This window comes from Aspergillus ambiguus (assembly GCF_047715705.1).
Source record: "Aspergillus ambiguus strain CBS 117.58 unplaced genomic scaffold BDV59scaffold_22, whole genome shotgun sequence".
In the NCBI taxonomy this organism is placed as follows: Eukaryota; Fungi; Ascomycota; class Eurotiomycetes; order Eurotiales; family Aspergillaceae; genus Aspergillus; species Aspergillus ambiguus.
This window is the reverse complement of record NW_027395535.1, coordinates 307,327-335,077: the sequence shown is the minus strand read 5'-3', so window position 1 is coordinate 335,077 and position 27,751 is coordinate 307,327. Positions and strand designations below refer to the sequence as shown.

At 55.4% G+C, this 27,751-nt stretch overlaps 9 protein-coding genes across 9 annotated transcripts; 2 read left to right on the top strand and 7 right to left on the bottom strand.

The window, feature by feature from the left end:
• Positions 1–58: 58 nt before the first annotated feature.
• BDV59DRAFT_181244 (nuclear protein 96-domain-containing protein) lies at positions 59–7,273 on the bottom strand. The gene is made up of 3 exons (XM_073690199.1): positions 6,803–7,273; positions 492–6,133; positions 59–437 (listed from the first exon to the last, which is right to left on the bottom strand). The coding sequence occupies exons 1-3, from the start codon at positions 6,894–6,896 to the stop codon at positions 324–326; spliced, it is 5,850 nt and encodes a 1,949-aa protein (XP_073546675.1). The 5' UTR covers positions 6,897–7,273; the 3' UTR covers positions 59–323.
• A 396-nt stretch (positions 7,274–7,669) lies between these two features.
• Positions 7,670–10,271, bottom strand: BDV59DRAFT_60692 (acetate--CoA ligase). The gene is made up of 5 exons (XM_073696744.1): positions 8,709–10,271; positions 8,391–8,651; positions 8,208–8,337; positions 7,879–8,153; positions 7,670–7,820 (listed from the first exon to the last, which is right to left on the bottom strand). Exons 1-5 carry the CDS (start codon positions 9,996–9,998, stop codon positions 7,758–7,760), a joined length of 2,019 nt encoding a protein of 672 aa, XP_073546674.1. The 5' UTR covers positions 9,999–10,271; the 3' UTR covers positions 7,670–7,757.
• A 1,996-nt stretch (positions 10,272–12,267) lies between these two features.
• BDV59DRAFT_203173 (uncharacterized protein) lies at positions 12,268–13,152 on the bottom strand (the record flags this gene model as incomplete). The annotated part of the gene is made up of 1 exon (XM_073694214.1): positions 12,268–13,152. The coding sequence occupies one exon, from the start codon at positions 13,150–13,152 to the stop codon at positions 12,268–12,270; it is 885 nt and encodes a 294-aa protein (XP_073546673.1).
• Positions 13,153–13,648: 496 nt separating this feature from the next.
• BDV59DRAFT_181236 (uncharacterized protein) lies at positions 13,649–14,738 on the bottom strand. The gene is made up of 2 exons (XM_073690198.1): positions 14,564–14,738; positions 13,649–14,495 (listed from the first exon to the last, which is right to left on the bottom strand). The coding sequence occupies exons 1-2, from the start codon at positions 14,694–14,696 to the stop codon at positions 13,720–13,722; spliced, it is 909 nt and encodes a 302-aa protein (XP_073546672.1). The 5' UTR covers positions 14,697–14,738; the 3' UTR covers positions 13,649–13,719.
• An 863-nt stretch (positions 14,739–15,601) lies between these two features.
• On the top strand, positions 15,602–19,718 carry BDV59DRAFT_60665 (C2 domain protein). Its single transcript, XM_073696743.1, has 5 exons — positions 15,602–16,042; positions 16,097–16,132; positions 16,188–16,562; positions 16,613–18,106; positions 18,163–19,718. The coding sequence occupies exons 1-5, from the start codon at positions 15,707–15,709 to the stop codon at positions 19,627–19,629; spliced, it is 3,708 nt and encodes a 1,235-aa protein (XP_073546671.1). The 5' UTR covers positions 15,602–15,706; the 3' UTR covers positions 19,630–19,718.
• Positions 19,719–19,729: 11 nt separating this feature from the next.
• On the bottom strand, positions 19,730–21,759 carry BDV59DRAFT_60658 (P-loop containing nucleoside triphosphate hydrolase protein). Its single transcript, XM_073696742.1, has 2 exons — positions 21,389–21,759; positions 19,730–21,331 (listed from the first exon to the last, which is right to left on the bottom strand). The coding sequence occupies exons 1-2, from the start codon at positions 21,641–21,643 to the stop codon at positions 19,922–19,924; spliced, it is 1,665 nt and encodes a 554-aa protein (XP_073546670.1). The 5' UTR covers positions 21,644–21,759; the 3' UTR covers positions 19,730–19,921.
• A 297-nt stretch (positions 21,760–22,056) lies between these two features.
• Positions 22,057–22,370, bottom strand: BDV59DRAFT_60611 (uncharacterized protein). Its single transcript, XM_073696739.1, has one exon. The coding sequence runs from the start codon at positions 22,328–22,330 to the stop codon at positions 22,154–22,156; it is 177 nt and encodes a 58-aa protein (XP_073546669.1). The 5' UTR covers positions 22,331–22,370; the 3' UTR covers positions 22,057–22,153.
• Positions 22,371–23,267: 897 nt separating this feature from the next.
• Positions 23,268–24,881, bottom strand: BDV59DRAFT_60613 (uncharacterized protein). Its single transcript, XM_073696740.1, has one exon. The coding sequence runs from the start codon at positions 24,436–24,438 to the stop codon at positions 23,299–23,301; it is 1,140 nt and encodes a 379-aa protein (XP_073546668.1). The 5' UTR covers positions 24,439–24,881; the 3' UTR covers positions 23,268–23,298.
• Positions 24,882–25,408: 527 nt separating this feature from the next.
• BDV59DRAFT_60646 (putative DNA polymerase iota) lies at positions 25,409–27,710 on the top strand. The gene is made up of 3 exons (XM_073696741.1): positions 25,409–25,492; positions 25,590–25,877; positions 25,983–27,710. Exons 1-3 carry the CDS (start codon positions 25,448–25,450, stop codon positions 27,372–27,374), a joined length of 1,725 nt encoding a protein of 574 aa, XP_073546667.1. The 5' UTR covers positions 25,409–25,447; the 3' UTR covers positions 27,375–27,710.
• Positions 27,711–27,751: the final 41 nt, after the last annotated feature.

Here is a 27,751-nt window from a genome sequence, read left to right as displayed (position 1 = left end):
TAGACATGAAGTCATTATACAGCCCCCTCTTCTGGAAAGTATAATGGTCCTTGGTGTAGGACAGTCCATACCGAGGCATGGAGTAGGCATCAATGCATGAATTCTTGGTGTAAAGCTAACTAACTAACTACCATTCAACATGGTCCAAACTATCCGCAAGAATGTGCTTCTCAGCATCGGAGAGAATACAACCTAGGATTACAGGAGGGAACAGACAAACAGTGATATGCCCAAAAGGTGAACAGGGGGGAAACAGGAACAATAAAAAGCAATGCAAGGGCAAGTGCAAAGAAAATAGCAATGATACATTAAACCTTCATTTTTCAATAGGCGCCAGCCATGATCATCCCGTAGTAGCGTCGACTCATCTCCGCCGTCTGTTGGATGCGCGCATCGCCCGTCAGGGGCAGCAGCAACACACTCGAGAGTTCCACGCCCTGCTGTTCCCCGTTAGAACACGGTCTTCCATCAACGCTGCAGAGAACACTCACACTCACTGGGCCATCTTCGTGCGCCGTCCACCGAGCGACCGCCTTGCTCATTTCCGTAAATGCCACCCGCTCCTCGAGCCCTTCCACCCCGGAAGCCTGCTGGATGCTCTCGCCCATCTTTACCAGCGCATTCACCAGCCGGTTCAACCGGTTGGCATCGCGCGACCCGCTGGGGGTGGTCGCCAGGTGCAGGAAGTCTTCGTACACCCCGCCGCCACTCGCCCAGCCCCGAACCTTGCGCTCCGGCGTATCACCAAATCCAGTGACCAGTTTCTCCAGAGTTGCGTAGTCTTGCTCGATAACCGCAGTTGGGCCCACGATACGGCAGAGCGTGGCGTGCGCGTCATTCCAGTGTTTTCCACGGATCAAGCAATCCACCTCGTCGGCCGCATTACCGGTGTCGCGAGCGTACAGGGCCTTGGCCACCCAAATCCATCCCGCCGGTATCTGCAGATCGACCGTCAAATACTGCCAAGTGGCGTCAGGAGTACCTGCAGAGGTGACCGGTCCGGGTAACTGCGACGCGAAGCGTGCCAGCGTCTCCTTGACAGCGTGTTCGCGGTCCGACGCCTTGGACAGATGCAGAAGTATAAACAAGGCGCGATTGAGTTGGCCGCTGCAGGTGAGTTCCCAGGCATAGTCACGGACCAGTTGGTCTGCGTGGACGGAATCAATCTTCAAACGGTCATGTTGACCGACGGTGCCGACAAGCAGTTGGTAGAGCTGGAAGGAGAGTCGGTTGGACAATTTGTCTCCACTGACAGATTCCGGAAGCAACGCAGCAGGGAACTCCAAAGCAGGGTATTCAACATCTGTCGGTGTGCCTGCCGTCGCCGAGTATGTCTTCAGCAGGACCCACAGGGGAGATTCCCGACCCAAGATATCCGCCGATGTATGCATAACGCCTCGAGCGCCCTCTTGATGTGAGGGGTACGGGAAGGCTGGTTCCTCGCCACCACTGAGATCCTTGATGAACTGGGCCACTGCGGCCTCAATCGGTTCCTCGTCGGTGATACCGTACCATAGACGGAGACCAAACGCCTGGAACCAATCCAAATCAAAGCGTTCAGAGAACGTGAACGTGGAAGCGCGATCTTCCAGGGCCCCGCCAGATTTGCCTTCACTGCGAAGAGCGTTACCGGCCAAAAGCTCGTACAGAGCACGGATCGGCTCGCTCATCTCGGAATGCACATTGTGCTGACGCCACATCTCGACCTGCTTCGCAATGTCCGCGCGGGTGGTGGAATCCCGACCGATCTGTGAGAGCAGAGTAGCCAGGTGGAAGTCCTGACCCGTCATCAGAACGTTACAGGCCTCTTCAACACGGTGCGAACACAAGAGGTGGACCGCACGCTCTTCAGCAGAACTAGCCTTTCCCAAATCGTGGGCATGTTTCTCGCGGACGATCCTCTCCCAGAGTCGACTCAGCCGATCCTTCTTGATGCGATGCATGTATTTTGCACGGAGCTGCACCGGAACGCTGGCCGAGATGTCATCTTCGATATCATCGTTAAACAAAATGTTGGCGAGCTGCCACACAAGAATCTCTTGGCTAGATCCTGATGACGCCTGCGCGAACTGTCGGAAATCCGCTTTTTCCAGACACGCAAAGGGGACACCATCCACACGAGTGATGACGGAGAGTTGTCTCTGCACGTCAAGCATCTCATGGGACGCAGCTCTCTGACTCAGCGCCAACAAAACAATATCTCTGCCTTCGCTGGCAATTGAGAACTTCTGCTCCCAGCGACCATCGTCAGAAGCCACGTCGTTCACATCATTCTTAGCCGTAATGAGTGTGTCGGCTGGGCCCCATCGGGGCTTGAATGAGTGATGAAACGCAAGGTCATCGCCGCTGAGCTCGTTCGATTCGCCAGCGAAAGTTTTGGGTTTCTTGTTGTAGGGCCACTCAAACCCCTTCGGCTGGGCGCCGCGTCCCTTCGATGGGGATTGTCCTTGCTTCCGGGGTTGTTGAAAGAGGGAGTTCATCAAATCAATGCTAGTAGCGAAGCTTTTCTGTCGAGTATCGACCGACTCCTTGGGGCTATCATCATGAAGAGCGCGGTCGGTGAAAGCATTGGCCTGGATCTCGCGGAGTGCGTCGCGGTTTTGTTTCCGAGGGCTGATGGTGCGTTGGAGTTGCTCAGCCCAGTCGCCCGTGAGATCGAGACGAACCTTGGGAGGGGTGTTCCATGGTTTCAAGGACGGCTGGTTATCGTCAATGGCGCTCTGAACGCCACTCGGCTCCACGGTAGGATGAAGATCGGGAAAGGTACCCGCCATGTCCATTTCCTCGACCTCATCCGATCCAACTTCTGAGTCGCCAGATTGCTGGCTTTCGGTGATATCCTCACCGTCTTGCTCAATAGTTGAACCCGTGGAGCCTTCCTCTAAAAAAGACTCCTCCGAACCGGACTGTTGATCCTCCGCCATCTCCATCGCCTGATTACCAAATGATCCAGGGACCAGTTTGCGTTTCTTGAAATCGAAGGTGTCGTCTTCAACGCCGGCCACCGAGCCCAAAAAAGAGTCGTCCGTGGAGAAGGTCGACATCTGCTCCGAACCCACGGTGTTGTCAAAACCGGACGGGGACTGAGCCTTCGGAGTCGGGGTGTCAGGACCAGCACTCAAAGTGCTTTGGTTGAGGCTCTCACCTTCTTCCTCATCGCTGTCATAATCGAGGCCGTAGGTGGTGTAATGGGGCACCTTGAAGATCCAGGTTCCCGTGCGCTTCTCATAATCGATGAATTCGGTGTTGTGCACCTTCCGCAGGCGATCAACGTGCTTCTCGAAGAGAGGGCCACTGGTAAGCGGAGACGGAGACTTCTTGTCTCTACCCCGTGGCCAGGAGTTCTCGATACGGAGGATGGAGGGAACATTCAGTCCCTTGCCCATGGGAGGCTTGATAGCCTCATCGGGGTACACGGTGATCTTACGCACACCAATCTCCACCAGCCCACCAAAGATCTGGTCCAAATCGATAGTGGTCAAATCGACCGGCTCGTCGAAGGTCACGTTACCACAGTGCTGGCGGCCAACAGTGAAGCCGGTGAGGCGCTTCAGCTGGTCGCGGCTCATCTTGTTGAGCTCTGCGCGAGTCGGCTTCATCCAATACTCGCCAGGCTGGGGATCGCCGCCAGGGACGAATGGAAGTCTCGAAGGCACCTCGGCAGACGTGGTCTGTTCGGCATCCTCGGGAACCGAAGGAAGGTCCTGGGTACGGACGGCCTCCATTTCCGGCCGAGTGACATTGTTGGCAGTCGAGCTGATTCCATTGATACCATTCACAGTGCCACTCTTACGAATCGAGCGCAGAAAACCCAATTCTTCCGGAGTGGGCTCAGGACTTTGAGACTGCACTGGGACGATTTCACTGCCAGTGGTAGTGTTAGAAGAAGCGTCGAAGCTGACCTTCTTCTTCAGCTTGTCGGTGGGTGGCGTGGAGTCCTCGCCATTAGCGATCACTGCTGCAGGCGTGCTGGCGGGACGGGCGAAGAGATCGTTCCTCAAGCTGCGGTCGATAGTGAGGCGCTTGAGGCTGCCGCTAGACAAGCGAGAGGGGCCAGTGGAAAGCGCTCCAGGAGAGAGGACGCTGTCAGTATCGGGATCGAATGTCTTGCGCAGATTGCTCGTGGAGAAGCTCTTGCTGAAGCTCCCACGGCCAAGGCTGCCGCCGGCGACGCTGCCACGGAGGCTACCACCGAGAAGGCTGTTGCCAAGGCCAGTGGGGGTTCCGGTGCTGCTGGAAGGAGAACCGTAGGTCGAGTAGGAGAACCCGTATCCCTGGCGCTTAGGGGGGGTCACAAGGCGATTGGCCGCATTAGGAGTGATCTTGTAGACAGGCAGGGGGGTCCGCTGCTTCTGTTTGATGGAGCTTGACAGCGGGGTTGCTAGAGGCCCCGGGCTGGAGGCGTTGGGTGCGGGCAGTCCAGAGAAGATAGACTGGTTACCATAGGGGTTTCCTTCCAGAAGAGACGCCTGCAAGCTACCGGGGGTCGGCTGCTGAGCCTGTTGAGGCTGCTGCGGCTGGGCTTGTTGTGTGCTGCCACCAAAGAGGCTGGAGCCTCCTAGGCCAAGACCTCCAGTCTGGGGTTGCTGGGTCTGAGTGCCACCGAACAGGGAGGAGCCGGTGTTTTGCGTCGCGGTGTTAGTGCCGCCAAACAGAGAACTTCCGGTGTTGGTACCACCCCCGAAAAGCGGCTTCTGCTGTTGTTGATTCTGGGTGTTGCCGAAAAGACCGCCGCCTGTCCCCGTCTGCTGAGTTTGGGTATTTCCAAACCCTCCAAAAGCACTGCCGGTGGTACCAGTGCCTGTGGTGCCGGAACCGAACAGACTCTTTTGGCCCTGCTGTTGAGTTCCGCCGCCGAAGAGTGAGGACCCAGTGCCAGTTTGCTGGGAGGTATTGCCAAACAGAGAGCTTCCAGTGGACGGTTGCTGGTTCTGCTGGGTATTCTGGCCGAAAAGAGAGGAGCCTGTTGAGGTACCTCCGCTTCCGAAGAGACCGCCGCCTGTAGTCGATGGTTGCTGTTGATTCGTCTGCCCAAAACCGCCAAACAAACTCTTGTTCTGGGTCTGGTTCTGAGCTTGGTTCTGCTGGCCAAACCCACCGAATGCGCTAGTTCCTGTCTGTTGCTGCTGTCCACCACCAAATGGAGAAGAAGTCGCAGCAGTGCCTCCAAAGGGAGAAGCAGTGCTAGTGTTCTGCTGACCAAAACCGCCGAAGCCAGTGCCAGTGCCAGTGCCAGTAGAGGAGCCACCGCCGAACAGTGGCTTATTCTGCTGTTGCTGCGTGTTGCTTCCAAACAGTCCTCCACCAGATCCGAAACCACCAGTAGATCCAGAGGTACTGCCGAAGCCGCCAGTCGTTGAAGTCCCGCCGAAGAGGCCGCCGGACTGGGTGGTGCCCGTACTGCCGCCACCCCCGAAGAGAGGAGTGGCCGGTTTTGAGGCACCAAACAAGGGGTTTGTCGACGTAGAGCCGAATCCACCAGCCGTCTGAGTGCTGCCAAATCCAGACGGGGCGCTGGTGCCACCCCCGAAAGGAGACGAGGTGCTTCCAAACCCGGTGGACTGCTGGTTGAACCCAGATCCTCCGAATGCCGAGCTACCAAAGGCGCCCGCTTGTCCGCTTCCATTTCCGAACCGCCGGCCCTGGTTATAGTCGCCAAGTCGCAGCTCTTCGAAAGAGTACTTGTTGTACGGTTGCATGAAAGAAATACTCTGGTAGTGGTTGGTCACGTTGGAGGTGCCATCCTTCTCCGTAAACGGACTGAATGGTGTGCTAGCGGTGCCTTCAGAAGGAGGAACGGGCTGCTGGAAAGCGGTACCAGTTCCGCTGCCGAAGCCTGTACTGCCAGCGCTTCCAAAGCCGCCACCGGTTGACCCAAAGCCACCGCCAGTCGTCGGAGTGCTACCGAATCCGCCGGCAGGCTTGCTTCCAAAGAGACCGCCGCCAGAGCTTCCAAATCCTCCACCGGTATTTCCAGAGGACCCGAAGCCGCCGCCGCTACCGAAACCGCCACTTGTAGCGCCGCCTCCGAACAGACTTCCGCCGGACGACGTAGCGGTGCCAAAGCCGGAGCTGGTACGGTTTTGGTTCCCGAAGAGGGAGTTTGACTGATTTTGCGTGTTGGATCCGAAGCCTATAGAAACACTCTAGTCAGTGACGTGCACAGAGGATAAGGTGGTAACCCCGGAAAACGGATATGGACGCTCGATATCCAGCATGGTATCCAGAATATCGATAGCAATATAGTGACGGGTTCCTCTCTTGCCATAATCCCCAGGGAGGCCCTGGAAAATGGTCGACCCGGAGGACGGACGGGAGAGATGGCCAGGGCGATGGATTCGTCTGGTCGTAGGACCCATGTCCAGGAGAAACCGCGCAGGAAAGAGAAAGGATCGCCAAGCTCGTGAGGACATCGTCGCTGAGCACGTACCTCCACCGGAACCAAAGCTACTGGAAGTATTCCCAAACAGGCCACCGCCTGATGTGTTACCGCCACCAAAAGGGGACGAGGTGGATCCAAAGCCTAGATGACGGGGATGATGCTGTCAGAGACTGTACTGAAAGCTGCGATCCCTTCTCTTGTCGCTCTGCCGTGGCTCTAGCGTCGGGAACCTCCGCGGGGTTGTGGCGTGGTCGAGGGAAGTCGAAAGAGAGGAACCATCGCGGGTCGACGTCTGGAGCGCCAGCATGGGCCGATAAAGTACAAGAGACGTGGGAGGATGAAGGGAAAGAGAAGGAAATCAAGTCGTGAAGCCAGAAGGCGGATATAAGACGACACGACGGGGGATGAAGGGTCACCTACCTCCGCCGGAACCAGTACCACCAAAGCCAGAGCCGGTGCCAAAGCCGGAACTCTGCTGGTTGTTTTGTCCGAACCCTCCGAATCCGAAAGACATGATGCTCTTCGGTGTCCCCTGAGGCTTATGCGATCATCCGTTCAAAGCAGGTCGAAGACCGAGAAACACGGAAGACCGAACGTGAAAGGACTGAACGATAAGCTGGTCGGCGAGTAAAACCGCTGGATGCAGTACCGAAGACCGATGCGCTCGCTGAAATGGGAGCTAAGGAGAGCTGTAGGTCGAGAGGAGACTCGACGCGCCGCAAAGGGACCTGTTTTGATTTTTTTTTTAAACTCTTCCGTGAGAAGAAAAAGAGAGCCCACACCAGCCACAGACGGAGGACAACCGTCAGAGCAAAATGTGAACAAAGAAAGAAAGGTGAAAGCGAAGAAAGACAGAGGACAACGGCGGAGGCGAAGAGGAAACGAGAAGAGAGAAACGCGACGGTGAGGGAAAAGCGAGAGGGAGGTTTGGTTTAGGTTCCAGTGGTTAATTACATACCACGTTGCCGGTGATGACTCAGCGCTGGGGCGGCGGCCCAACGGCAGAAGAGGTCACGTGGAAGTAATATTGGTACGAAAGGGTGTAAAATTACGGTCACCTGCCATGTGTCACGTGGACATGCTCCTGCCCCATCCGAACCGACCAAGCTTACAGTGTACGCAGGACATTCGATTACTCGATCGAAGAAATGGGATATAATGGGATTGTACATATATCAACCAGGGCATCATCGCTTCTGAACGGAAGACATCGAAACACGGGAATCACAAAACGTAGGACATCAGCAAACCGACCAAACCTCCTTGTTTGAGTTCATCGCATCATATACTGGGGGTTCCATAATTTCATCTTTTTTTTTTTTTAGTGCGGTTTATTTATACCCCTTGGCACGGGTCGTCGTCATCCATATATAATTTATTTCCCACGGGCAGCGTGGACGGTTTGGATGATCTTCTCAACGACGGAGGGATCCGACAGCTGTCAATCAAAGTCAGCACTGTCCCAGAAAGTCAGTCCGCCGGGAGCCCAATCTTACCGTGGAGATGTCACCCAGGCTGTCCTCCTCGCCGCTCAGGATCTTCCGCAAGATACGACGCATGATCTTGCCGCTACGGGTCTTGGGGAGGTCCTCGACCACGAAGACAGCCTTGGGGGCAGCGAAGGGTCCGATCGACTTGCGAACCTGCATCACCAGGTCCTTGCGGACCTGCTCGTTGGTCTCGTTGCCCTCCTTGAGGGAGACGAAGGCGTTGACAGCCTGACCCGTCAGTTCATCGGCAATCCCGACGACAGCGGCTTCGGCCACCATGTCTGTCCGCATCGATTAGCATCGGGCACATGTCACGGGTTTCTCGGATCACTTACGGTGCTCGAGAAGGGCAGCTTCGATCTCGGCGGTCGACAGACGGTGACCGGACACGTTGACGACGTCGTCCACACGGCCACGGATCCAGTAGTATCCGTCATGGTCCCGACCGGCGCCATCACCAGTGAACTGTGGCGGTTAGTCACCGATTCCCAACCTCTGGGCTATAAGGAGTCACTTACGTAGTAGCCCTTGTAGACGTTCAGGTAGGTATCCATGTAGCGCTTGTGGGCTCCCCAGACGGTGCGGGCCATGCTCGGCCAAGGCTGCTTGAAGGCAAGGACACCCTCGACATCGTTTCCGGAGATCTCCTCCCCGGAGACGGGGTCAATGATGGCAGGCTCGATACCGAAGAAAGGAAGGGAGGCGCTGCCGGGCTTAGTCGGGGTGATACCACCCAGAGGGGTGATGACGTTGGAGCCGGTCTCGGTTTGCCAGTATGTCTGGGGAAAGGACAGTCAGATTCACCGAACGGGCGGTGGTCAGGGGCAATTACTTACGTCGCAGATGTGAGCTTCTTCCTTGCCAACCTTCTCGAAGTACCACTTCCAGACCTCGGCGGCGATGGGTTCTCCGACAGAGCCCAGCACACGCAGGTGGGCCATCTTGTGGTGGATATGCTCGTCACCGGCACGCTTCAACAGACGGAGAGCGGTGGGGGCGACGTAGAACTGGGTCACGTTGTGCTTCTCGATGACATCCCAGTAGCGGGAGAAGTTGGGGTAGGCGGGGGTACTCTCGAAGACGACGGTGGCGCATCCCAGCAGGAGGGGAGCGTAGACGACGTAGGTGTGACCGGTGATCCAGCCGACATCACCACCGCAGAAGTAGCGGTCGTCGTCGTGGATATCGAAGACGTACTTGCCGGTCATGGCGGCACCCAGGAGGTAACCGGCGGTGGTGTGCATGACACCCTTGGGCTTTCCGGTCGAGCCGGAGGTGTAGAGGAGGAAGAGAGGATCCTCGGAGCTCATGGACTCGGGGGCGAGGTAGTTGGGGTACTTCTCGACCTCCTCGTGCCACCAGATGTCACGGCCCTGGGTCCAGGGAACCTCGGCGCCAGTGCGCTTGTAGACCAGGACGCTGGAGACGTCGGGGCACTGCTTCAGGGCCTCGTCGACGATGCGCTTGGTGCCGATGACCTTCCCACCACGCTTTCCCTCGTCGGTGGTGATGACGACCTTGGAGCCGGCGTCCAGAACGCGGTCCCGCAGCGAGTCAGAGGAGAAACCGGCGAAGACGACGGAGTGGATGGCACCGATGCGGGAGCAAGCGAGGAAGGCAATGACGGCCTCGGGGATCATGGGAAGGTAGATAGCGACGGTGTCACCCTTCTTGACGCCCTGCTGCTTCAAGACCCAGGCGACGCGGGAGACTTCGCGGAGGAGCTCACCATAGGTGATGGTGCGGCCCTCGTTGGGCTCGTCGGCTTCGTAGATGATGGCGACCTTGTCGGGGTTCTTGAGGGCATGACGGTCGACACAGTTGAAGGAGGCGTTCAACCGACCCTCGACGAACCAGGCGCTGTCACCGTTGGTGAGGGAGCCGACGTGGGTGGTCTGGAAGTCCTTCTCGAAGGTGAGGAGTTCGCGGGCCATACGCGCCCAGAAGGTGTCGGGACTGCGAATGGACTCGTCATAGAGCTTCTGGTATTCGGCGAGGTCCTTGAGATGGGTACCGGTGGGGTGTTTGTCGTAGAAAGCTTTGGGGACGTGGAAAGTGTCGACTTCGTGGGCCTCCACCACCTGGCGATTATTAGCGGGACCGAGAAAGGGCCGAACTTGGGCCATTTTTTTTTCCTCCTTCTTCTTTTGCTGGTGTTTTTTTCTTTCTTTGATTTATTTTCTTTTCTTTTTCATTTCTTTTCTTCTCCTTTCCCCTATGAGAAAATATGAACTTACCACAGAGGGCTTGGGGGGCATAACGTTGCCTTCAGACATGGTTGGGCCTGCGGGGCAGTCACGTTATGAGGGGCACGGATAAAGATAGGGTTAGAACAAGGATGGTATAGAGGAGAGGAGAAGGGTAGAGAGAAGAGTAGAAGAGTAGAAGAGAAGTAAAGAGGAGTAGAGGAGAGTAAGGAGAGTAGAGAGAGGAGAGGAAGGTAGGAGGTCAGAGTACAAAGACCCAGGGGAGGCGCATATTAATACTCTGGATCTTCTCCATTATTTTAGTCCTCCGTAATTGTTGTTGAGAAGGCCCGCTCTGGTTCCCCCCGGGCGGCCGGTGGACCCAGGGATATTCTGGTATTATTACTCGAGGTCCTCTATATCCTACCTAGGTTCTCCCATCTGTCTCCCTTCTTCCGAGTCCGTTTCTCCATGCGTCTACCTCGGGATGATGTCAATCCAAGAGCTTCTCCGCTTCTCCATAGTATCCAAGAGATTTCGCCTACTCAGACCGTCTGTCTACTCGATGCTCATCCATACTCGTGGTAGATCCGGCAGTACCTACTGCAATGGCAGGAATCCACCTGGCCCGAACGCGTCCAAAACAGTTGGGCTCGGCCATGCGGGGCTTGACAGGTTCTCGTTTCCGTTGCTCCGGGGAAGGAGAACGAAGATCCGTCTGGCACCCCTGATGGGATTCTTTCATGCACGTCCGTCCCTCTTCCCGGGTCGCTGGTTGGCGAACGAACCTGGATGGCTTCCTGATCATCATCCCTGTCTCTCGTACACCTCTCGATTCTCAGACTCTCCGGTAAGGAGGTATCACAAGAGCACCGAGCCAAGAGACCGTCATGGAGGGGTCACCTCGTAACTTGCATCATGCCGTGCGGGGTCCAACCTTTCCTCCCGGGGGCGTGGAAATAGCTGAGCTTTCCCTTGTGCCGAAGAACGAAGACCCCTCCAGTTGGTGCCTGAGGTTCTGCCCGTTCACTTGCCCAAGAGGGAAATCTGGCCAGTCTACTGGACTTGCCTGGAGGGGTTAGTTTGGTTAGTTTCTGTGCTCTTGGTCTCGCTCCCCACGCCATTGTGGGGTGTGGGAGTTGATTCAGAGGAAGTACAGAGTACAGAGGATTCCGTACAGTACTCTGCGTGCTGGACTGCGTACCGGCCATCCGGAAGCTCTCTTGTCCGAGGTTATTCGCTCCATCCTACAGGTATAACTACAGTACTCAACCCCTTTACCCTCCCTCTTCCGATTTTGATCGAGGTGTTACAATGCGACATGCCACTGCCACTGCCACTACCACCACTACCACTACCACTTCAAAGTACCACTACCACCTAACGTTTCCCCCCCGGCGGGACCATTCCCTGAACGGGAGCTGCCGACCGCCTCTGTGGAAACCCTCTCGGAATGTCTGCCCGCAAGTCCTCCTTACCCACTCCCACTCCCACTCCCACTACCACCACCACCACTACAACAACGAAGCCTGGTCTAGTCTCGCAAATGGGTCGCGACGCGCATTTTCTCTGCCGGCCGCCTTCTAGCGTCTCTTAGCGTTGCTTAATCCTTCCGCTCATCCGTCACTCCTAATCGGAGCCTATCGCCTCATCCTCGATCCTTCCGGCTTCACCTATGAAGTACATCAGGTACATCAATCCTCGAGAAATCCAGAGTCCAGCTCCATCTCGACCATTCCTCTCCAAACAACTTGAGCGATCGACAACACCTTACATGATACAGTCTACCGACAGCCGGGTCCCGACCATTCCACAGACAATCAACCCCCGTCGGTGGGCGCAACTCCACCGATTGACCCCGACGGAGCCCTCTTTGCAGCCCGATGTCAAGCTACTAATAACCACACGTCCATTCGGAACCACCGCCCCCTTGTCAAAGCATGGACCCACAACGAACGTCTTGAATTTCGACCGCGGCCTCTTAAACTTTGACCATCATGTCGTTCACAATCTTTCCCTCTCTCTACGCAGCACACCTGCGCCGCACGCCATACGGAGAAGCTCCGCCCCCTATCGCTCTAGCCGTCTACGCAGTACAACCATGACATCCACCTCATCCGATTCCCGAACCTGCATATCAGCATGCTTTCCTATGTGGACAATGAACGCTACAAGCCCCCTACCGCCTACCCTGATCCTCATCCTCCGCTCACTTGCACTTATCAGGCCGATTGCTCAAGCACTGGCGAATATACGCCCCCTGCAGATTCACGTTATCTGCCACACAGCTCACGCGGTCAAACGAACCGCTCTGCATGAACACATTACGAACGCAACCATCGTAGCAATCCTTGGCAGCAAAATACAAATCCTGCCATTGGAATTCGGCCTGCACATTCCAGCTAATACAGCATCCATACAGACACGTATCTCGTTCATTGCCGTCCGACACCCATGTCACGTTTCCCCGGATTTGGTCAAATAGTGCCACACAGTCACTCGCCTTGGCCAGATGGTCGTTATGGCACTGGATCGTATTGCGCAAGACCTGCTTGGTGAGTCTCCGGGACGACCCTGTCGCCTGAAGATTGTCGCGGCGGGCGGATTGTTTAGGGAGCGCTCGGAAGGCATCGGCGAGCGCCGTAGAGCTCGATGTCCTAGCGTAGAGATCGACCAGCCGCTGCTCAGGGCCGTCGTTGGAGGCCGGATTGCTCACGGCGTCCAGCAGACCCGCTTGCATCTGTGGGCTGGCAACGCTTGTGTGCTCGGCATGCGCATTCATCGAAAAGACATTGTGTAGATAGACAGCATCGCCCCACTGTCGCTGGCTTACTGCTTCCTGCGCAAGCCGTGCGATGGCTTGCAACTCGTCGGCATTGTCTACGGACAAGATGCCCACGGACTTTGGGGTATATGGGAGTTCCCTCCCCCCTGCGTCGGTGATGTTCAACCAAACAAGACCGCTGGACCGCTCAGGGGAGACGCCCATCTTGCCGTCTACCAGGGCGTTGAGACTGTCCTTGTAACTGAGCCCTTGGTGGTGCGCTGCATGCCCCAACAGTGTATTCGCGACAAGTAACCAAAAAAGCCTCATCGTGGATGACAGTAGAGGTCCCGAATGAGACACCTGGCTATGCTTCAGTGATAGTCAACTAGTGAGCCTAATGTGTTGTTCTACATGCGTGGCTGGAGTTTATATGCCTGGAGTATACGACTTCTTTCATTGATTCTGACGAAACGCTGCAAGACGATCTTGTGGCTATTTCGGTCCTGTTCTTTGCCAGGAGAGGAGCAGATAGTCAAGGTGATCCCTGGACCAACTGGACATCCTTTCATCCTGTGCATGGCCTGTACATCAGTAACAGCCTTGTGAAACTATCCTCGTGTATTCTTTATGAGAAAGATAATGCCACCCGGCCAGTCCAGTCAATATTGTACCTCCCTTCTCGCTGAAACCGAAGAATACACCAGTGGAAAAACGGTGTACTCTTTTGAACTCCAGAGCGTCCGTCAGTCATTACTGCATAGACGGCGGCTACCAGCCACGGGAGGCAAAACTACCAGAAGAAGAACTCCTGACAACAAAGTAAACCCAGCATAACACCCCCTCCATGCATTTCACAACCTGCAATGCTAGATAAAACCCCCCACCAACCCTAGATCAATTGACCATCCAATCGCGATGCCACCAAGCCCCCATCCCAAGCAAGAACACCACGACGCTCCCATCGCGAACCACATCCCTCACCAGCTGCACATACAATCCCGGCCCGGCCAGCCCGCCATTCCGACTCTTGATCATCACCCGCGCGCCCGTCAACAGCAACTCCCCCGTCGTGAAGAACAAGAACGGGTTGCGCGCCGTGGCCGGCGGCGGCGGCGAGCTCCCAAACGTCGCAATCGACGACCCAACCACGAACAGCAGATACCCCCCAATGGCGATCGAGAACAGCACATGCAGGACCTTCCACGTGCGGGCCGCCCGCTGCTCCGCCTCCGACTTGGGCTGCGTCGCCATTCCCAGCATGCTCGCCACAAACGGCGGCACCCCGAGACTCGCCGCAAGATCGCCCGGCGACATTCCCGGCGCCGGCGCTGCGGACCCGCCTGCGCCCGGTCCGCCGGCCTCGTTTCCCCCCGGCATGCCTGCCATGAGGGAGCCGAGCAGTTTCATCATCGGGTCGTCGCCATCGCCGTCTCCGTCCGGCGGGGAGGGTTGTTGGCCCGGGGACGGCGCGGGCTGGCGCAGGAGCGAGCGGAGGAGTTCTTGCTGGGCTTGGAGGTCCGCCGGTGGGGGCGGGTGGTCGGCGGTGGCCGTTTGGTGAGCGAGTGGTGACGGCGAGGGCGGCGCCTGACGCGGCGGTGTCTCGGAGGAGGGGGAGATCGAGGCGGGAGGTTGCGGCGAGGGGGAGGGAGAGGGAGAGGGGGCGTCGCGGTCTAATGGGAGGTTTTGGTTAGCTTAGCTTCTTCTGTTCTTTGCGTTCGAGACTGGGAAGGCTTCCTACTTTGAGGGGTCCGGCCGCTCAGACTGGTGATCTTGTCGAGACGCGCGGCGCCTCCGTCTTTGATTTTCGCTTCGCGGCGCTCGCGGCGCAGCCGCGCAGCCTTTTGCGCGGGAGATTCTTCTGGCGAGGACATTGCTTGAGGTAGGGTTGGGGGAGGGTTGGAGGTGTTGATAGATGTAGATGAGGAGGAAGTGGATTCGGATGGGAATTTGGCGCTTGGGTCACGTTTCACGTCATCTGACCGCCTACTGTGAATTTGGATGTACATGCCGATTTTTGAAGTATTTTATAAATGTATTCTTTTAAACACTATAGCTAGGTAGTATTCTTCAGCTGGAAAAGATATTCTCGAAAGAGTGGGTTGAAGTCCTCTGTCCAAGAGTGCGCCGTTGGTATATATTTCTGCGATATACAGGTACTACTATATACGTAGACACCCCCTCACAGACTTTCCACAACACCAAGCACGGCAGTATACAGACCATCAATCCATTGATAGTCCAATCGACGAAACAATCCGGGTTGTTTACGTGAACACAAGAATCCCGGTGACATCATCACTTACAGACGCCAAGAGCCACGAATCGCTTCATGCGCCACCAACATCACGGTACGAATCCACCCGCTGCACCCTGAGCCCACTGGAAGAGGTTGAATTAAGATGTTATCAGGCATTGACGGACACGTCGTGTTGGCTTAACCTGAAACGTCCAAGCCCAAGTCGCGATTGACATGCAACGACCGCTCCGACCCGGGACCATGGATGGCATCAATGCGGAGAGAAGACAGGACCGTGAGGTCTGTCAAGGCCGCAGCGTTTCTCACAGGCAGAGCGAGAAAGAGAGAGGGACCGGTCTCCATGCATCCCGCCAACTTGCTGACGTAGCCAGGTGTGTCGAGCGACAATCCGAGGAGCCCTCCACAATGACGTAGTCCTCTGCAGTAGGGCTGGACAAGGTCGATAAAGTTATTACTTCACCAAGTTTCTGATCCGCGCGAATCCTACGCCATCGGTGGTCTCTACTTCATTCCACTCCCATTGAACATCCTGGAAGTGGATGCGGTTGACATTTCCTCAACACCAACTCCATCAGCGACAACGTCACCCTTTGTCGTCTTTGCTACAGTCCAACGCCAACTACAATGCCGCCCCATCCCCGGGGTACAGGAGGGGCCGAGTCCCCCAAAAACCGCCGGGTCGGGGAGCACTGGAGTGCGCAGAACCCAGTGCCCACCATCCATCGGTTTTTGGAGCATATGGAAAGGGACAAGGAGGCTCGGAAGGCACATGAAGAGGAGCTGGAGGCACAGGATAAAGCAAGAGCGACAGAGAAGAAGGACGGAAAGCCAGAGGCGATTCCCCATCGTCCACGGAAGACCAAGGGAAAGACCCGGGTCGTGACCGACCCAACTACCGGTCGAGATATCGAGGTGGAGGACCAGGACTCGGATTCCATGGACGCCGTGAAGAATGCAAAGGTATGGAATATCCCTCTGCAGCGGTTGATGCGGCCGTACTGATGCCTATTGTAGTTGGTTGTCCCGAATGCGAATCTAGGAAAGCCTTCGGTAAGTGCACGTCATGTACATCTTGTTGAGCAGACCTAGCTGACCATGGATACAGCCGGTGAGGACCGACCCCAACCAGGAATACAGTGAATACCGCGAGAACCAGGATATCACGGCACCCCCTGATCCCATCGCCGAGGGCACGACATCTGACGTCCCCATTCACGGGGAGGTGACCAATATCCTTTTCCATCCGACCCCGAGCATCACCTATCAGCCTATGTTTGATCAGCTGGAAAGACGAGGCATTGGCGTCTGCATAGGGATCGTATTTGGAGTGATTTTTGTCGGACGACTGTTTGGCACCTCCATATTTGCTCTTTTCATTCTAGCCTTTTGCATTGCAAGCGGCGTATGGCTGTGGGTGGAGGAGGTAGTCAGAAGCGGCCGAGATCTGGAATGGAGCAGTGAGCAACTAAGAGGACAAACTGTGAGTACTTATTGCTTGTTCATATTGCATCCGCTAACACGCTCGTCTAGGCCACCGCGAATCTGCTACCCGAGTCCGTCGAATGGATGAACACCTTCCTGGGTGTCGTGTGGGGGCTTGTCAACCCGGAGATGCTGACACCTGTGGCCGACACGATTGAAGACATCATGCAGGCCTCTGCGCCCGGGGTTGTTGAAAACGTTCGCATCGCGGAGATCGACCAGGGTAGTAACCCTCTGCGCATCCTCAGCCTTCGGTCACTGCCCGATGACCACGACCATGTCCAGCAACTCAAAGACAACATCCGCGAGGAGAACGAGCGCAATAAGGACCCCGACGAAGCGGCGGCGATTGAAGAAGGCGGCAGCCATTATAACCTGGAGGCGTCGTTTGCGTACCACGCGAAGCCAACGGGCCAATCTGCTTCGTCAAAGGCTCGTAACATGCACATGCAGATCGTGTTCTACCTGGGCATCCGGGGCCTTTTCGGAGTGCCCTTTCCCGTGTTTGTTGAACTGAACGAAATGGTGGGAACCGTCCGACTCCGGCTGCAGATGATGCCGGAGGCGCCCTTCATGAAGGACATGACGTTCAGTCTTGTGGGGATCCCCCATATTCGGGCAGGCTGCATGCCCATGGTGAAAGGGGGTGTCAATATCCTGAACCTGCCATTGATCTCCAATTTCGTCAACTACGCTATAGCGACGGCGTGCGGGCTCTTCGCGGCACCCAAGTCCATGACAATGGATCTCAGCATGATGCTCAAGGGCGATGACATCATCAAGGAAACCCAGGCGCTGGGCATCATGTGGGTGCGGATTCATCGTGCCGTCGGTCTCAGCAAGCAGGACCGACGTGGCAGCTATGGCGGCGGCAGCGACCCGTACATCAACCTGTCGTTCTCGAAATACGGAAAACCGATGTACTGTACTCGCGTCATCTGCGATGACCTGAATCCGGTCTGGGAGGAAACAGCGGCGCTGCTTGTGACGCCAGAGTTGATCAAGGCCGACGAAAGTCTCAGCGTGGAACTCTGGGATTCAGACCGCAATACCGCCGATGATATCGTGGGCAAGGTTGAGCTGCCGATCCGCGAGATGATCCAACACCCGTGCCGCATGTACCCGCAGATCTCCAAGCTCCAGGGCCTCAGCGAGGGTTCCGAGATGCCCGGCGAACTGCACTGGGAAGTTGGCTTTTTTGGCAAGCCCAAGTTAAGGGCCGAACTGCGGACCGACGGCAAAAAGAAAGACCTGCCGGAGAACTTCAAAGACATCCCTGAGTTCCAGGACGAAAAGGGCACTATCAGCAACGACGAAGAAGATGCTGTTATCCATACCCCCCCGGATCCGCTCTGGCCCAGTGGCATCATGAGCGTTGTGGTCCACCAAATCGTCAACCTGCAGCTGGCCAACATCAAGGGCAGCAACGGCAACCGCAAAGGCAGAGAGTACGAACCGGCGAAGCCGTACGGCGAGAAAAGCGAAGAGTCTGGTGGTGACCTGCCTACAAGCTACTGCAAGATTATCCTCAACGACCAGCTGGTAAGCAACAACCTGCGAACCCGCCGCGTAACCATCATCCTACTGACACTCGATAGATCTACCGCACCCGCCCAAAAGCTGTCAGCTCGAAACCGATCTTCAACGCAGGGACAGAACGCTTCGTCCGCGACTGGCGCTCTGCCATCGTCACGGTGACAGTCCGCGACCAACGCTACCGCGAACACGATCCCATCCTCGGCGTCGTCCCTCTGAAACTCTCCGATCTCTTCCAGACCAGCTCCCAAGTGACCCGCTGGTACCCGCTTGACGGAGGCATCGGCTATGGACGGATCCGCATATCGGTACTCTTCCGACATGTCGAGACGAAGCTGCCGCCCAACATGCTTGGATGGGATGTGGGCACTTTCGAATTCGTCTCGCACAAAATCACCGTCAAGGACTTCCCGCACAAGGCTAAGATCAGGCTGCGCACGGGGGGTAGCAGCGGGAAGATCTCCCGACACGCCTGTTCCGTCGCCGGCGGCGGCTCGACTTTCGACCTGACGCATTCCTCAAACCACGGCAGGATCCGGCTTCCCGTAAAGCACCGCTACCGATCCCCAGTTGTGATGGAGTTCCATTACCCCGGCAAACACGGCGTTGCGGCGTATGCAATACTCTGGCTGCAGCACCTTGTGGACAACGAGGAGATACCGGTTGATATTCCGCTGTGGTCGACCAAGAACGGGAAGCGTCTGACTCAGAACTACATCACCGAGGATAACTGGCAGGCCAAGCGCGAACCGGGGCTGGAGGACCTGCGGATCATCGGCCGGGTGCAATTCCACGCGCGGTTCACGCCGGGCATTGATGAGACGCACGAGCAATACGTTGTCGATAGCCACTCTCGCGAGACCTTTGAGACATGGGAGGCGTGCATTGCCGAGGGCGTGCGGCCGCGGAGTATCTCCCTTGAGGTGCCGGAGGATGTCGAGCGGTTGCACGAGCAATCGCTGGTCAACGGCCGGGACATCCTCAAACACGCAGACCCGAAGGAACGACGCCAGTGGATCGACCGGCAAGGTCAGGACTGGAGTGGCGCCTTCGGTCAAGACCCAGCGGCCTTTGTCGACAGCCAGGGTAGCAAAATTGCCGAACCCGGTCGTGACCGTCCCGTCCATGATGCGACAAACCCGCCTCCTGTCGAGGGTGACACTACATCCCAGTTCCAGCAGCAGCAGCAGCACAAGCAGCACCATATACGGCAAGATAGCACTAACTCCAGCTCCTCGTCGCGATATTCCGCGGGTGACTCGGAGCAACAGGAGCAACGGTCCTCCTTTACCAGCACGCAGCCAGACTCCCCGCAAAGCAGCCAAGCCGGCCCAAGCGAGAAATCCGCCAAACGGGCGAATCGACGCAGCGAGCAGCGCCAGCAGCGCGGATTGATGCAGTGGACACCTGCTCGGAATGCGGTGTTTGCGCGTGATGAAGCCAAGTTCGCCCTCCGGAAAGTGAAGAACCGGTTCTCTGGCGACCTTACTGGACGAGAACCAGATCTGGAGACGGAAACGGGTAATTGATCCATGAATGTTGAGGATTGTGTACTATTAGTTCTATTAATATTTGGTCAACGGCAATGAATGGTTGGTTTGTTTTTATCAAGTGTAGCGGAGAATCTGTATGGAACTATGTGTTTTATGAGCCCCAAAGAGATCCCGGAATTAGCGGGATTTTTTATTCCTATCTCCAAAGAGTGGAAGATCACTGTATCTTTTGGTAGTGCCACCTAGATGTTGAAATATGTCTAATCATTGCGCTGGTACCTGTAGAATCAACATTATGAAACATGGCCTTCACCTGATCAATTGACTCCTAACCGCAAATGAAATAGTATCTAGTCTCAGGATCATATTCAAGAAGAATCTCTCTATCCATGACGCCGATATCGATGATAGTTTGTCGCCATAGGTTCACCTCGTAGGCCTTGGTCATAGGTGCCGGTGTTACCAGTGCGCATAGATACTTCTGACTATCAGTGCGATTTGCTTTCTCCTCGGTACGCCCGTTTTCAGTAGGGGCCATCAGATCGTCAGGAATAGATCCGGAACCTCCCTGTATAGCCCCAGCAGGACAGAGTATGATGGCCAATCTACCGTCCCCTGTGCTGGGGACTGAACCATGACCCAGAGGCTGCTTCCAGCTGATGACCATTCCCGGGCGAATGCGCTCTTTAAACGGCTTTGAAATATCGGTGGGCTCTAAATCCCGGCTTGAGGATCGGGCGGTAGCTCCGACTTTAGCTATCGTGCTGTGAGGCTTGATTGGCTTGAGAGAATTTGGCGCAGGAGCTTTGGGCGCATCGCTGGGGCACTGGGAATTAACCTGTATCGGATTCATCGGGCTAGATTTTGTCCTGCCGGCCGTCGGAGCCGCGACACGCAGCATTTCAGCGTATCGGAGCGTGTTTTTGCTCTGTTCTACATCGGCAAGACTTGGGTTTAGACACATGATCACGACCGTCTTGCAGGGTCTGGTTTCAGCCGGGTCGAACACGTGCCTCAAGACCTTGGTGAGTGCGCTTTGCCGGAAAGGCACATATGGCTTTCTCTGTTTTGATTTCGGGCCTTGTGAGAGGCCAAGCAAGTCCGACTGTGCCTTGCCTCGTATGCAGTCCTTAAGCACAGACAAGCTCACATTGATCTCGCGCGTCTCCCGCATGCGATCAGCCCCGTGCACGGCAACATCCCGCGCAGCCTCAGAACCAGCCAAGTCGATCAGGTATATCAGGCCGTCTGAGCGGGTAGATTTATTGTGGACCCGGAGACGGCAGATGCCATGGGACCGGGACGAGGCGTCATTCTTGACCGTCGGAGCCGTCCGCCTGAAGGATGCGGCGCGGTCCAGAAGGTCGACCAGCTCGCCTCGGGTCTGTACGAGCTGCTCGCTGGCCCCCGCCAGCTGCGTGACTCCAAACGAGTCTTCCAGTATCGACACCGGCTTGCGGGAGTTCAGCAGGTCGGAGGCTGCATTCCCAGCAAGATCAACCACGGTGAGCCCGACTTGTCTTTTACTATCCTTGCCTTCGCCCATCAGCGACTCCGCAACGAGCTTCCCAAGCTGGCTGACTGTGAAGGTCTTGCCAGAGCCCGTTTGACCGTAGGTGAATAGCGTGCCAATGCCGCCGTTGCACGCGAAAGGGACGAGATCCTCCACCAGGTTGTTGTAGATCTGGTCGGTTGTTGTCTCCGAGTCAAAGAGCCTATCCACCTCATAGGTGAAGGACTATGAGTGATTAGCGTGCCTGGTGGGTACGTGAACCGGTACAGGCTATCGTCATACCTTGAGTACTGGCCGTCCCTTTGGGTGGTTGTAGAGATTGTGTATATCTACCACACCAGTCTGCATTGGACGCGGGAATATTGCATTCGGAAAGCCCGCAGCAATGTCCTCGTCCAGGAGAGGCCGGACTCTGGCGCTGACAACGACGCTTGCATTGGTGGTTTCTGTCTTCCCCTCTGTTCCCCGAGGCGCAGGCTTGAACCTGTTGACCAGCGCGCGGTACAGAGGTGTATTGTCAAGGAGGAACTGATCCATTGTGAAATTTGGAAGGACCGAGGGTTTTTACAATAACGCGGTCAACCCTTGTCTTTGGTTTTGGGGTTGTGAGTTCAGTTTGAGTGCTAATATGTGATCTGGCAACCCTGTCAATTTGCGGGTTGTTGATATCGGAAGTACGTATTCCCAAACAGTCGCTGAGAAACCAAACACGAGTCAGGTGACTGTACTTTGTACTACCTAGGTTCCTCACGAAGTTCATCTGGTTATATATCTATATACCTAGGACAGTATGATTCTCCAGTCATGGAATACAATAAAGTCAGTATGCCTCCAGCAGGACGAGTTGTATAGTATGAGTCCCCGACCAAGGGGTTGTTGGTCCGGTGGAATATGTTTAGATCAGAAGCGCTTTTGCCCGGGATCAGACCAGGATCGTATCCTAACGGAACTCTCCCGGCGTGGATACAGTAGTAAGAAAAGATAACCGGGGAGAAACGGGCTAAAGTAATAGTAGAGATGAATAGGAAGGAAATCGGGTATGGGCGGTTAGACTGGTGTGAGAGAGCCAAAAAAGGCCAATTGTAAGGGGAAGAGGTTCACTACATAAAGTCGCTCGATCATGGTTCTGCGCCACCACGCTCTTCCAGGAACACATTGATCGTCTAGGGACAAGCCGAGGAGATCAAGGACTGATAGTTCGTGGGTTAGTTTGCAGTCGCTCATCGAGGAACGGTGCTCGGTTTAAGATTCCTTCCACTCTTTAGTAGCAATGTCTTTCGTCAGGCAGATTGCTTGCCGCGACCTGGTCTCGGCCCTTCTCCTATGCAACGGGTGTGGCGGCGTTCTTGAAGAAAACTGGGTTATTGGAAGCCGAAGCTCAGGTGAGGAAGATACCGACCTACGTACTGTATGCCTGATGGCAGTTGATTGCAGATCACCGTTGATCTATACCAACTTATTCCTCGTATGCGTACATAATATGGAGATACATCTCGATGTTATTAATAGAATTGTGTACCATGGATCGTTGGCCCATCACGAGAAACACGCAAGGGGCCAACTAGTGATCGACATGGACACGGGGAAGTGGAGAGAAGGACTCCACTGGCATACATCAGTAGATCCGTAGCAATGAAGATAACACGCTACCAACAGGTGTCAGCCTAGGCCCTTGGTGGTACAGCCAGGTGCAATTCCAATTTTCTGCGGGCAAGCACGAAAAGGTACGAAGCAAGGTCAATTCTGTGTAAGCTTCTCATAAGACAATTCTGCGACCCAAACGTAATATGACAGTCCGTATCCGGATTGTACTCCGTATTCAAGTAAGGGTCGAGGCTCTAACGGTACGAAGAACGTTGAGAAGTCAACAGTGGGCGCATCGGAGTAACTAATTAATTATATGAAACATTTTATTTGGCGTCTATCGCAATGCAAAGCTCTACCGAGGAGTTTATAATATGTGCCGGAGAAAGTAAGAATGCAAGTTCAATGCCGCTTTATGTATGCCAGGTCATCATGTCGCTGCCGGTTCGTATCAAATGCTTGCCTCAAGGACAGAGATCCAAGAATAGAATATTATGGGAAGAAACCAAGTGCACAGTGGGGCCGATCCGTCATCTATATGCATAAAGTTCGTAACCAAAAAAAGAAAATATGATGCGTCGTCATGCACAAAAATTCGTCACCAAGCGTTATTGGGCTTCACGGCTATGCACACGGCCAATTTCGCCAATCGTAGTCGGTTGAGGTACCTCAGAGAGCATAGATGAGCTGGGACTGGGTGTCTCCGCCGGGGAGTTGTCGGACGAGTTGCAGGATGGTAGGCCACCACCATCATCCGGCAGATCCGTCTTTGTTTGTTCGCGGGATGCATTGGGTCCACCGCGCACTTCCAAGGGGCCCAAAGTCCATCGCCATTCGCAGCGACGCTTACTGCGAGCCTGACAGGGAGTCTGAGGGGTGGCAGAATCGGAGCTATAGTCGTCTCCATCAAGCCGGTCCATCAAGGCCACGGCGCGCACCTGCTTGTTGGCGCTCTGATGCTTTCGCTTCTTGCGTTCAAGACGCTCTCCGCCGACATCGTCTTCTGACGTGCTTGTATCCGATAGTGTAAGACTAGAGTTGGAATCCGAATCTTCATCGGAGCCAGCTTCGCGAGGCTCGGGATCCGGCTCCGCGGCGAGATCGGAGTGTCGTGCGGTATATCGCACCGTGTGTATTTCTTCCTCCAATGGTTGGCGATAGCTCACCTGCTTCTTAGCTGGGAAGAACACCCGGCGCGGTGCTTGAAGACCATTAGGAGTACCTGTGGCCATGGAGATAGACTGACGGCGGGTTGTTGGCTCCAATGGGGAGTTGCGAAGGATGCTCTTCAAGCCCAACGGGAGTTGGTAAGGGTTGTTTGTTGTGTATGGAGAGGAAGGCTTGCTGAAACGGTTGGTGACCGACTTGGAGGGCGAGACGGTTGCGGACGAGGGGAGTGGGACATCATATGCATTCTTGAACGTGTTGCGAACGGTGGGAGAGGCAGTCGCCCCTCCAGCGAGAGAAAGAGACAGGCCTGTTGAGGAGCTGCCAAAGGTACGAGGTAGAGACGAGGTTTGGAGGGTGAGTTTCGGTCTCGAGGCGACTGCTGGGCGTCGGTGTGCGGGAGTGGTCGAAGTGGCTAGAGGACAGGCCATGTTGGAGTGGGAGGCCGAAGAGGGAGAAGGGAGAGTGGAAGTGATGACGGTATGCGAGGAGGCATCTTTATCATCTGCAGAAGACGAGGAAGGCGGAGGTGGACGAGGGTAATGTAACGAGGTTTGTGGGGGCATGGGGGACACGAGCATGGCGACTGGGACCCCAAACCAGAGACTTTCTCCCGAGATGGACGGGAGAATACGACGGGAGGATACGGGAAGAGTGCTAGAGAGGGAGTAAGGGAGGGAGAAGAGCGAGAAGGGTTCAAAAGAAGAGGGTGATGTTGGATCTGACGAAGGATGGACTGCGCCTCCCCGCACGAGGAAATGATAGCACCAAGGCGAACTCGAGGGAGTGGAGATGATGCAGGGACCGATCACGGATGGGAGCCGCTCATATGGGGATCGACAAGACTATAAAGGATCGTTGGATGGGTGAAGGAAGGGAGAGAAAGGGTCGGAGGGAATGTCAGTTGGATGGAGATGAAGAGGGAGAAGAATGGATGGCGGGGAGGCGGGTTTCCTATTTTAGCAAATGCCACGATCGATCCTCATTAACCACCAGCTCCGATCATCTCAGGTAGAATGGAGGTTGTTTTTAGAAAAGCGTCTGCCTTTTCTTTTTTTGTGATTCACGAAATGCCCCAGTAGTCGCCACGGTGGGAGGAGAATAGGATAAAAATATAGGAAAATATACTATTTCATCATCGTCTGCGCTATTGACGCCGCAGCGGCGACTATTTCGGGTCTGGACCCGTGCTGGGGGTACAAATCTTACGCGGCCGATCCATCTGGGGCGATCGATTCGGAGGGCCTGTCTTGGAACGAAGATTTTTCCGTTTCGTTCGAAGGAGAGATTGATCTGGAGAATGCGATTCCGGAGAGTCTGGGAACAGTCACTCCCCGTATGGAGCACGAGGATGAATCCATTCTGCTGCGTACTCTGCTGGTGGTCGAGGTTAATAATCGGCGATGTATTTATAGAATCGGTCCTATAAAAAGAAACGATCCACCGGCGCTTATGTAACTACCCGTTATGCATCCTGTTGCATTAGTCATCTGCAACATAATTCTGCATCAACCTCCGCATCACACCTGCAGCTTCCTGCGTTCTCCAGTACGCAGTTCCCTCTCCCTACAGTGTACACTTTCATGGTTCATGGCGCTCCTCCCCAGAGACGACCGTCGTATCATCCTCCATTTTGTTAGTCCCAGTCTCTCCTCTGATTGAAGAACATCCTCCTGCATAGCCAGTGTTCATCCCACTAACCAAGTCACCGCCTCATCCTTCGACCCCACAGGATTATGATTGTTTTTATGCCTCCGTTTTCGAGGTCGAACAACCCGTTCTCAGAACCCTGCCGTTGGCCGTCCAACAGAAGCAGATCGTAGTCACCTGCAACTATGAGGCTCGTCGGCGAGGCCTCCGCAAGCTGCAGTTGATCAAGGAAGCCAAACAGATCTGCCCGGACGTCGTCATCGTCTTGGGCGAAGATCTCACCAAATTCCGGGATGCCTCCAAAGGTCTCTACCTCTTCCTCCGCGAATTTGTTTGGGGAGGAAGAGTCGAACGACTGGGTTTCGATGAGGTGTGTTGATCCAGCTCTATTTTCTGCTTTCTATTTTTGTTGTCCTTCGTGTCCCGCCCACTATGAACGGGAGACCCACGAGACCGTCTCTAATGGCCGACGCAGGTCTTCCTAGATGTCACCGACATGGTCGCCTACAATGTGGAGCTGCTGAATCGCAATGATCTGGAACACTCGTTCTTTCATCTTGATCTGCACGATCCCACCGCTGGCTTTGCCTACAATGCCACCTGCGTCTCTGGCCCAACCTACCCTGTGGACTTTCCTCCTCCTGCGTTGGCTGACTCGGACTCGGCATGGCTGCACACGCGCCTGTTAGTCGCCTCGCACCTGGCGACTTACCTCCGAAGCCAACTCGAAGAACAGCGGGGCTACACTGCCACCGTGGGTGTTTCGACGTCTAAACTGCTTGCCAAGCTCGTGGGTAACGTGCATAAGCCCAACAGTCAAACCACGCTCCTTCCGCCATACACGACTGAGTCGGGGAGCACCACTCAAAGTAATGTGCTCACCTTTTTAGATTCTCACACTATTGGGAAAATTCCCGGGATTGGCTCCAAGCTGACCCAAAAACTCACCTCGTATCTTGTCTCGCGCGGCACCCACTCCGGCTCCGCCTCAGACGCTGCGGACGCCATCTCGCACTGCCAGGTCACTGTCCGAGATGTTCGGTGTGCGCCTGGAATGGGCCCAGTTTTGTTGGAAAAGCTGCTTGGGGGGCAGGGGTCGCCTAAAGATATTGGGGGGAGGGTATGGAGGTTGCTCCATGGCGTTGATAGTGCGGAGGTCCTGCAGGCCCGGGACTTACCGACCCAGATTAGTATTGAAGACTCCTACGGACGACTTGACACGATTGACGGGGTCCAGCGAGAGTTACTCTCCCTTGTATCTAGCCTCGTCCGTCGTATGCGGACTGACCTCACCGAAAAGGACCCCCTGAACGAGTCGGGGGAAACCTCGAGGCGATGGGTGGCTTACCCGAAGACGTTCCGTCTCTCAACCCGCGCCAGATCTTCCACCCCATCGGAACCTCATAGCTTCAATCGCATCTCACGGTCAGCACCTTTGCCTTCGTTTGTGTTCAGCCTGACAGACGGGGTGGATGCAGTGGCCGAGCGTCTGGTGGACGAGTTGGCTATGAGCATGTTTCGCAAACTTCATCCGGCGCGGTCCGGGTGGAATTTGCGGCTTGTGAACGTTGCGGTGACGAATATGGTGGATGGGGCGGGAGATCGCAAGCAGAGCAGCGGACGCGATATTGGGAAGATGTTCCAGCAACAGGCACTGGGCCGGGAGGTCGCCATACCCGCCCCGATCGATCATTCCCGGAGTAATGGGTCTGGGAAGGACGATGCCTGTGATAATGGGACTGGTGCGTGGGAGGAGAGCGAGGATGAGGAAGTCTCCATGACCGGCGTGACGTGCACGATCTGTCGTGTTCAGATCCCGCACTTTGCCATGGTGGCACATGAAGTGTATCACGCAGCCCCTGATTGACCCGGAGAGGATGGTACCATGGTTAGGGGAATTGGCTAAGTACACGACGTGTATCAGAAGAAATAACCCCTCCAGAGACATGCGGTGGAAAATAACACTGGCAGAGATTTCCGCCGTCTGGTATGGTGGACGCTATAGTTGGCGCCAGAGGCTCTAGTCGGATTGGCATTCCACTATTCGGGGCAGTAGGGCTGAACCGCATGCGTATAGATCCAATGCCTATCTGGATGAGCAAGAGAGGAAGTATCTATATCGTAGAATTCTCAGAATCATGGAGATGAATAAACTATCATAGAATATACCAATTGTATACAGCCCTCGGAGTGGAAACCGAACAAAGAGCATCCGTCGTCCTGCTTACGCGCCCACTGCCGATC

What these genes read in the sequence shown, in the direction of transcription:
- BDV59DRAFT_181236 (XM_073690198.1), bottom strand. Translation starts at nt 14,696, where the DNA reads ATGTCCTCGCCAGAAGAATCTCCCGCGCAAAAGGCTGCGCGGCTGCGC. An exon ending in GAGCGGCCGGACCCCTCAAA is followed by an intron (nt 14,496 to 14,563) that starts GTAGGAAGCCTT and finishes ACCTCCCATTAG; the next exon opens with ACCGCGACGCCCCCTCTCCC.
- BDV59DRAFT_181244 (XM_073690199.1), bottom strand. Translation starts at nt 6,896, where the DNA reads ATGTCTTTCGGATTCGGAGGGTTCGGACAAAACAACCAGCAGAGTTCC. An exon ending in TGGTACTGGTTCCGGCGGAG is followed by an intron (nt 6,134 to 6,802) that starts GTAGGTGACCCT and finishes GTGTTTCTATAG; the next exon opens with GCTTCGGATCCAACACGCAA. An exon ending in ACGAAGATGGCCCAGTGAGT is followed by an intron (nt 438 to 491) that starts GTGAGTGTTCTC and finishes GGGGAACAGCAG; the next exon opens with GGCGTGGAACTCTCGAGTGT.
- BDV59DRAFT_60611 (XM_073696739.1), bottom strand. Translation starts at nt 22,330, where the DNA reads ATGAGCGACTGCAAACTAACCCACGAACTATCAGTCCTTGATCTCCTC.
- BDV59DRAFT_60646 (XM_073696741.1), top strand. Translation starts at nt 25,448, where the DNA reads ATGGCGCTCCTCCCCAGAGACGACCGTCGTATCATCCTCCATTTT. An exon ending in GTCGTATCATCCTCCATTTT is followed by an intron (nt 25,493 to 25,589) that starts GTTAGTCCCAGT and finishes TCGACCCCACAG; the next exon opens with GATTATGATTGTTTTTATGC. An exon ending in AACGACTGGGTTTCGATGAG is followed by an intron (nt 25,878 to 25,982) that starts GTGTGTTGATCC and finishes TGGCCGACGCAG; the next exon opens with GTCTTCCTAGATGTCACCGA.
- BDV59DRAFT_60613 (XM_073696740.1), bottom strand. Translation starts at nt 24,438, where the DNA reads ATGCTCGTGTCCCCCATGCCCCCACAAACCTCGTTACATTACCCTCGT.
- BDV59DRAFT_60658 (XM_073696742.1), bottom strand. Translation starts at nt 21,643, where the DNA reads ATGGATCAGTTCCTCCTTGACAATACACCTCTGTACCGCGCGCTGGTC. An exon ending in AGGGACGGCCAGTACTCAAG is followed by an intron (nt 21,332 to 21,388) that starts GTATGACGATAG and finishes AATCACTCATAG; the next exon opens with TCCTTCACCTATGAGGTGGA.
- BDV59DRAFT_60692 (XM_073696744.1), bottom strand. Translation starts at nt 9,998, where the DNA reads ATGGCCCAAGTTCGGCCCTTTCTCGGTCCCGCTAATAATCGCCAGGTG. An exon ending in AGCTGCCCTTCTCGAGCACC is followed by an intron (nt 8,154 to 8,207) that starts GTAAGTGATCCG and finishes CGATGCGGACAG; the next exon opens with ACATGGTGGCCGAAGCCGCT. An exon ending in GCCTGGGTGACATCTCCACG is followed by an intron (nt 7,821 to 7,878) that starts GTAAGATTGGGC and finishes TTTGATTGACAG; the next exon opens with CTGTCGGATCCCTCCGTCGT.
- BDV59DRAFT_60665 (XM_073696743.1), top strand. Translation starts at nt 15,707, where the DNA reads ATGCCGCCCCATCCCCGGGGTACAGGAGGGGCCGAGTCCCCCAAAAAC. An exon ending in AGCAACTAAGAGGACAAACT is followed by an intron (nt 16,563 to 16,612) that starts GTGAGTACTTAT and finishes ACGCTCGTCTAG; the next exon opens with GCCACCGCGAATCTGCTACC. An exon ending in TTATCCTCAACGACCAGCTG is followed by an intron (nt 18,107 to 18,162) that starts GTAAGCAACAAC and finishes GACACTCGATAG; the next exon opens with ATCTACCGCACCCGCCCAAA.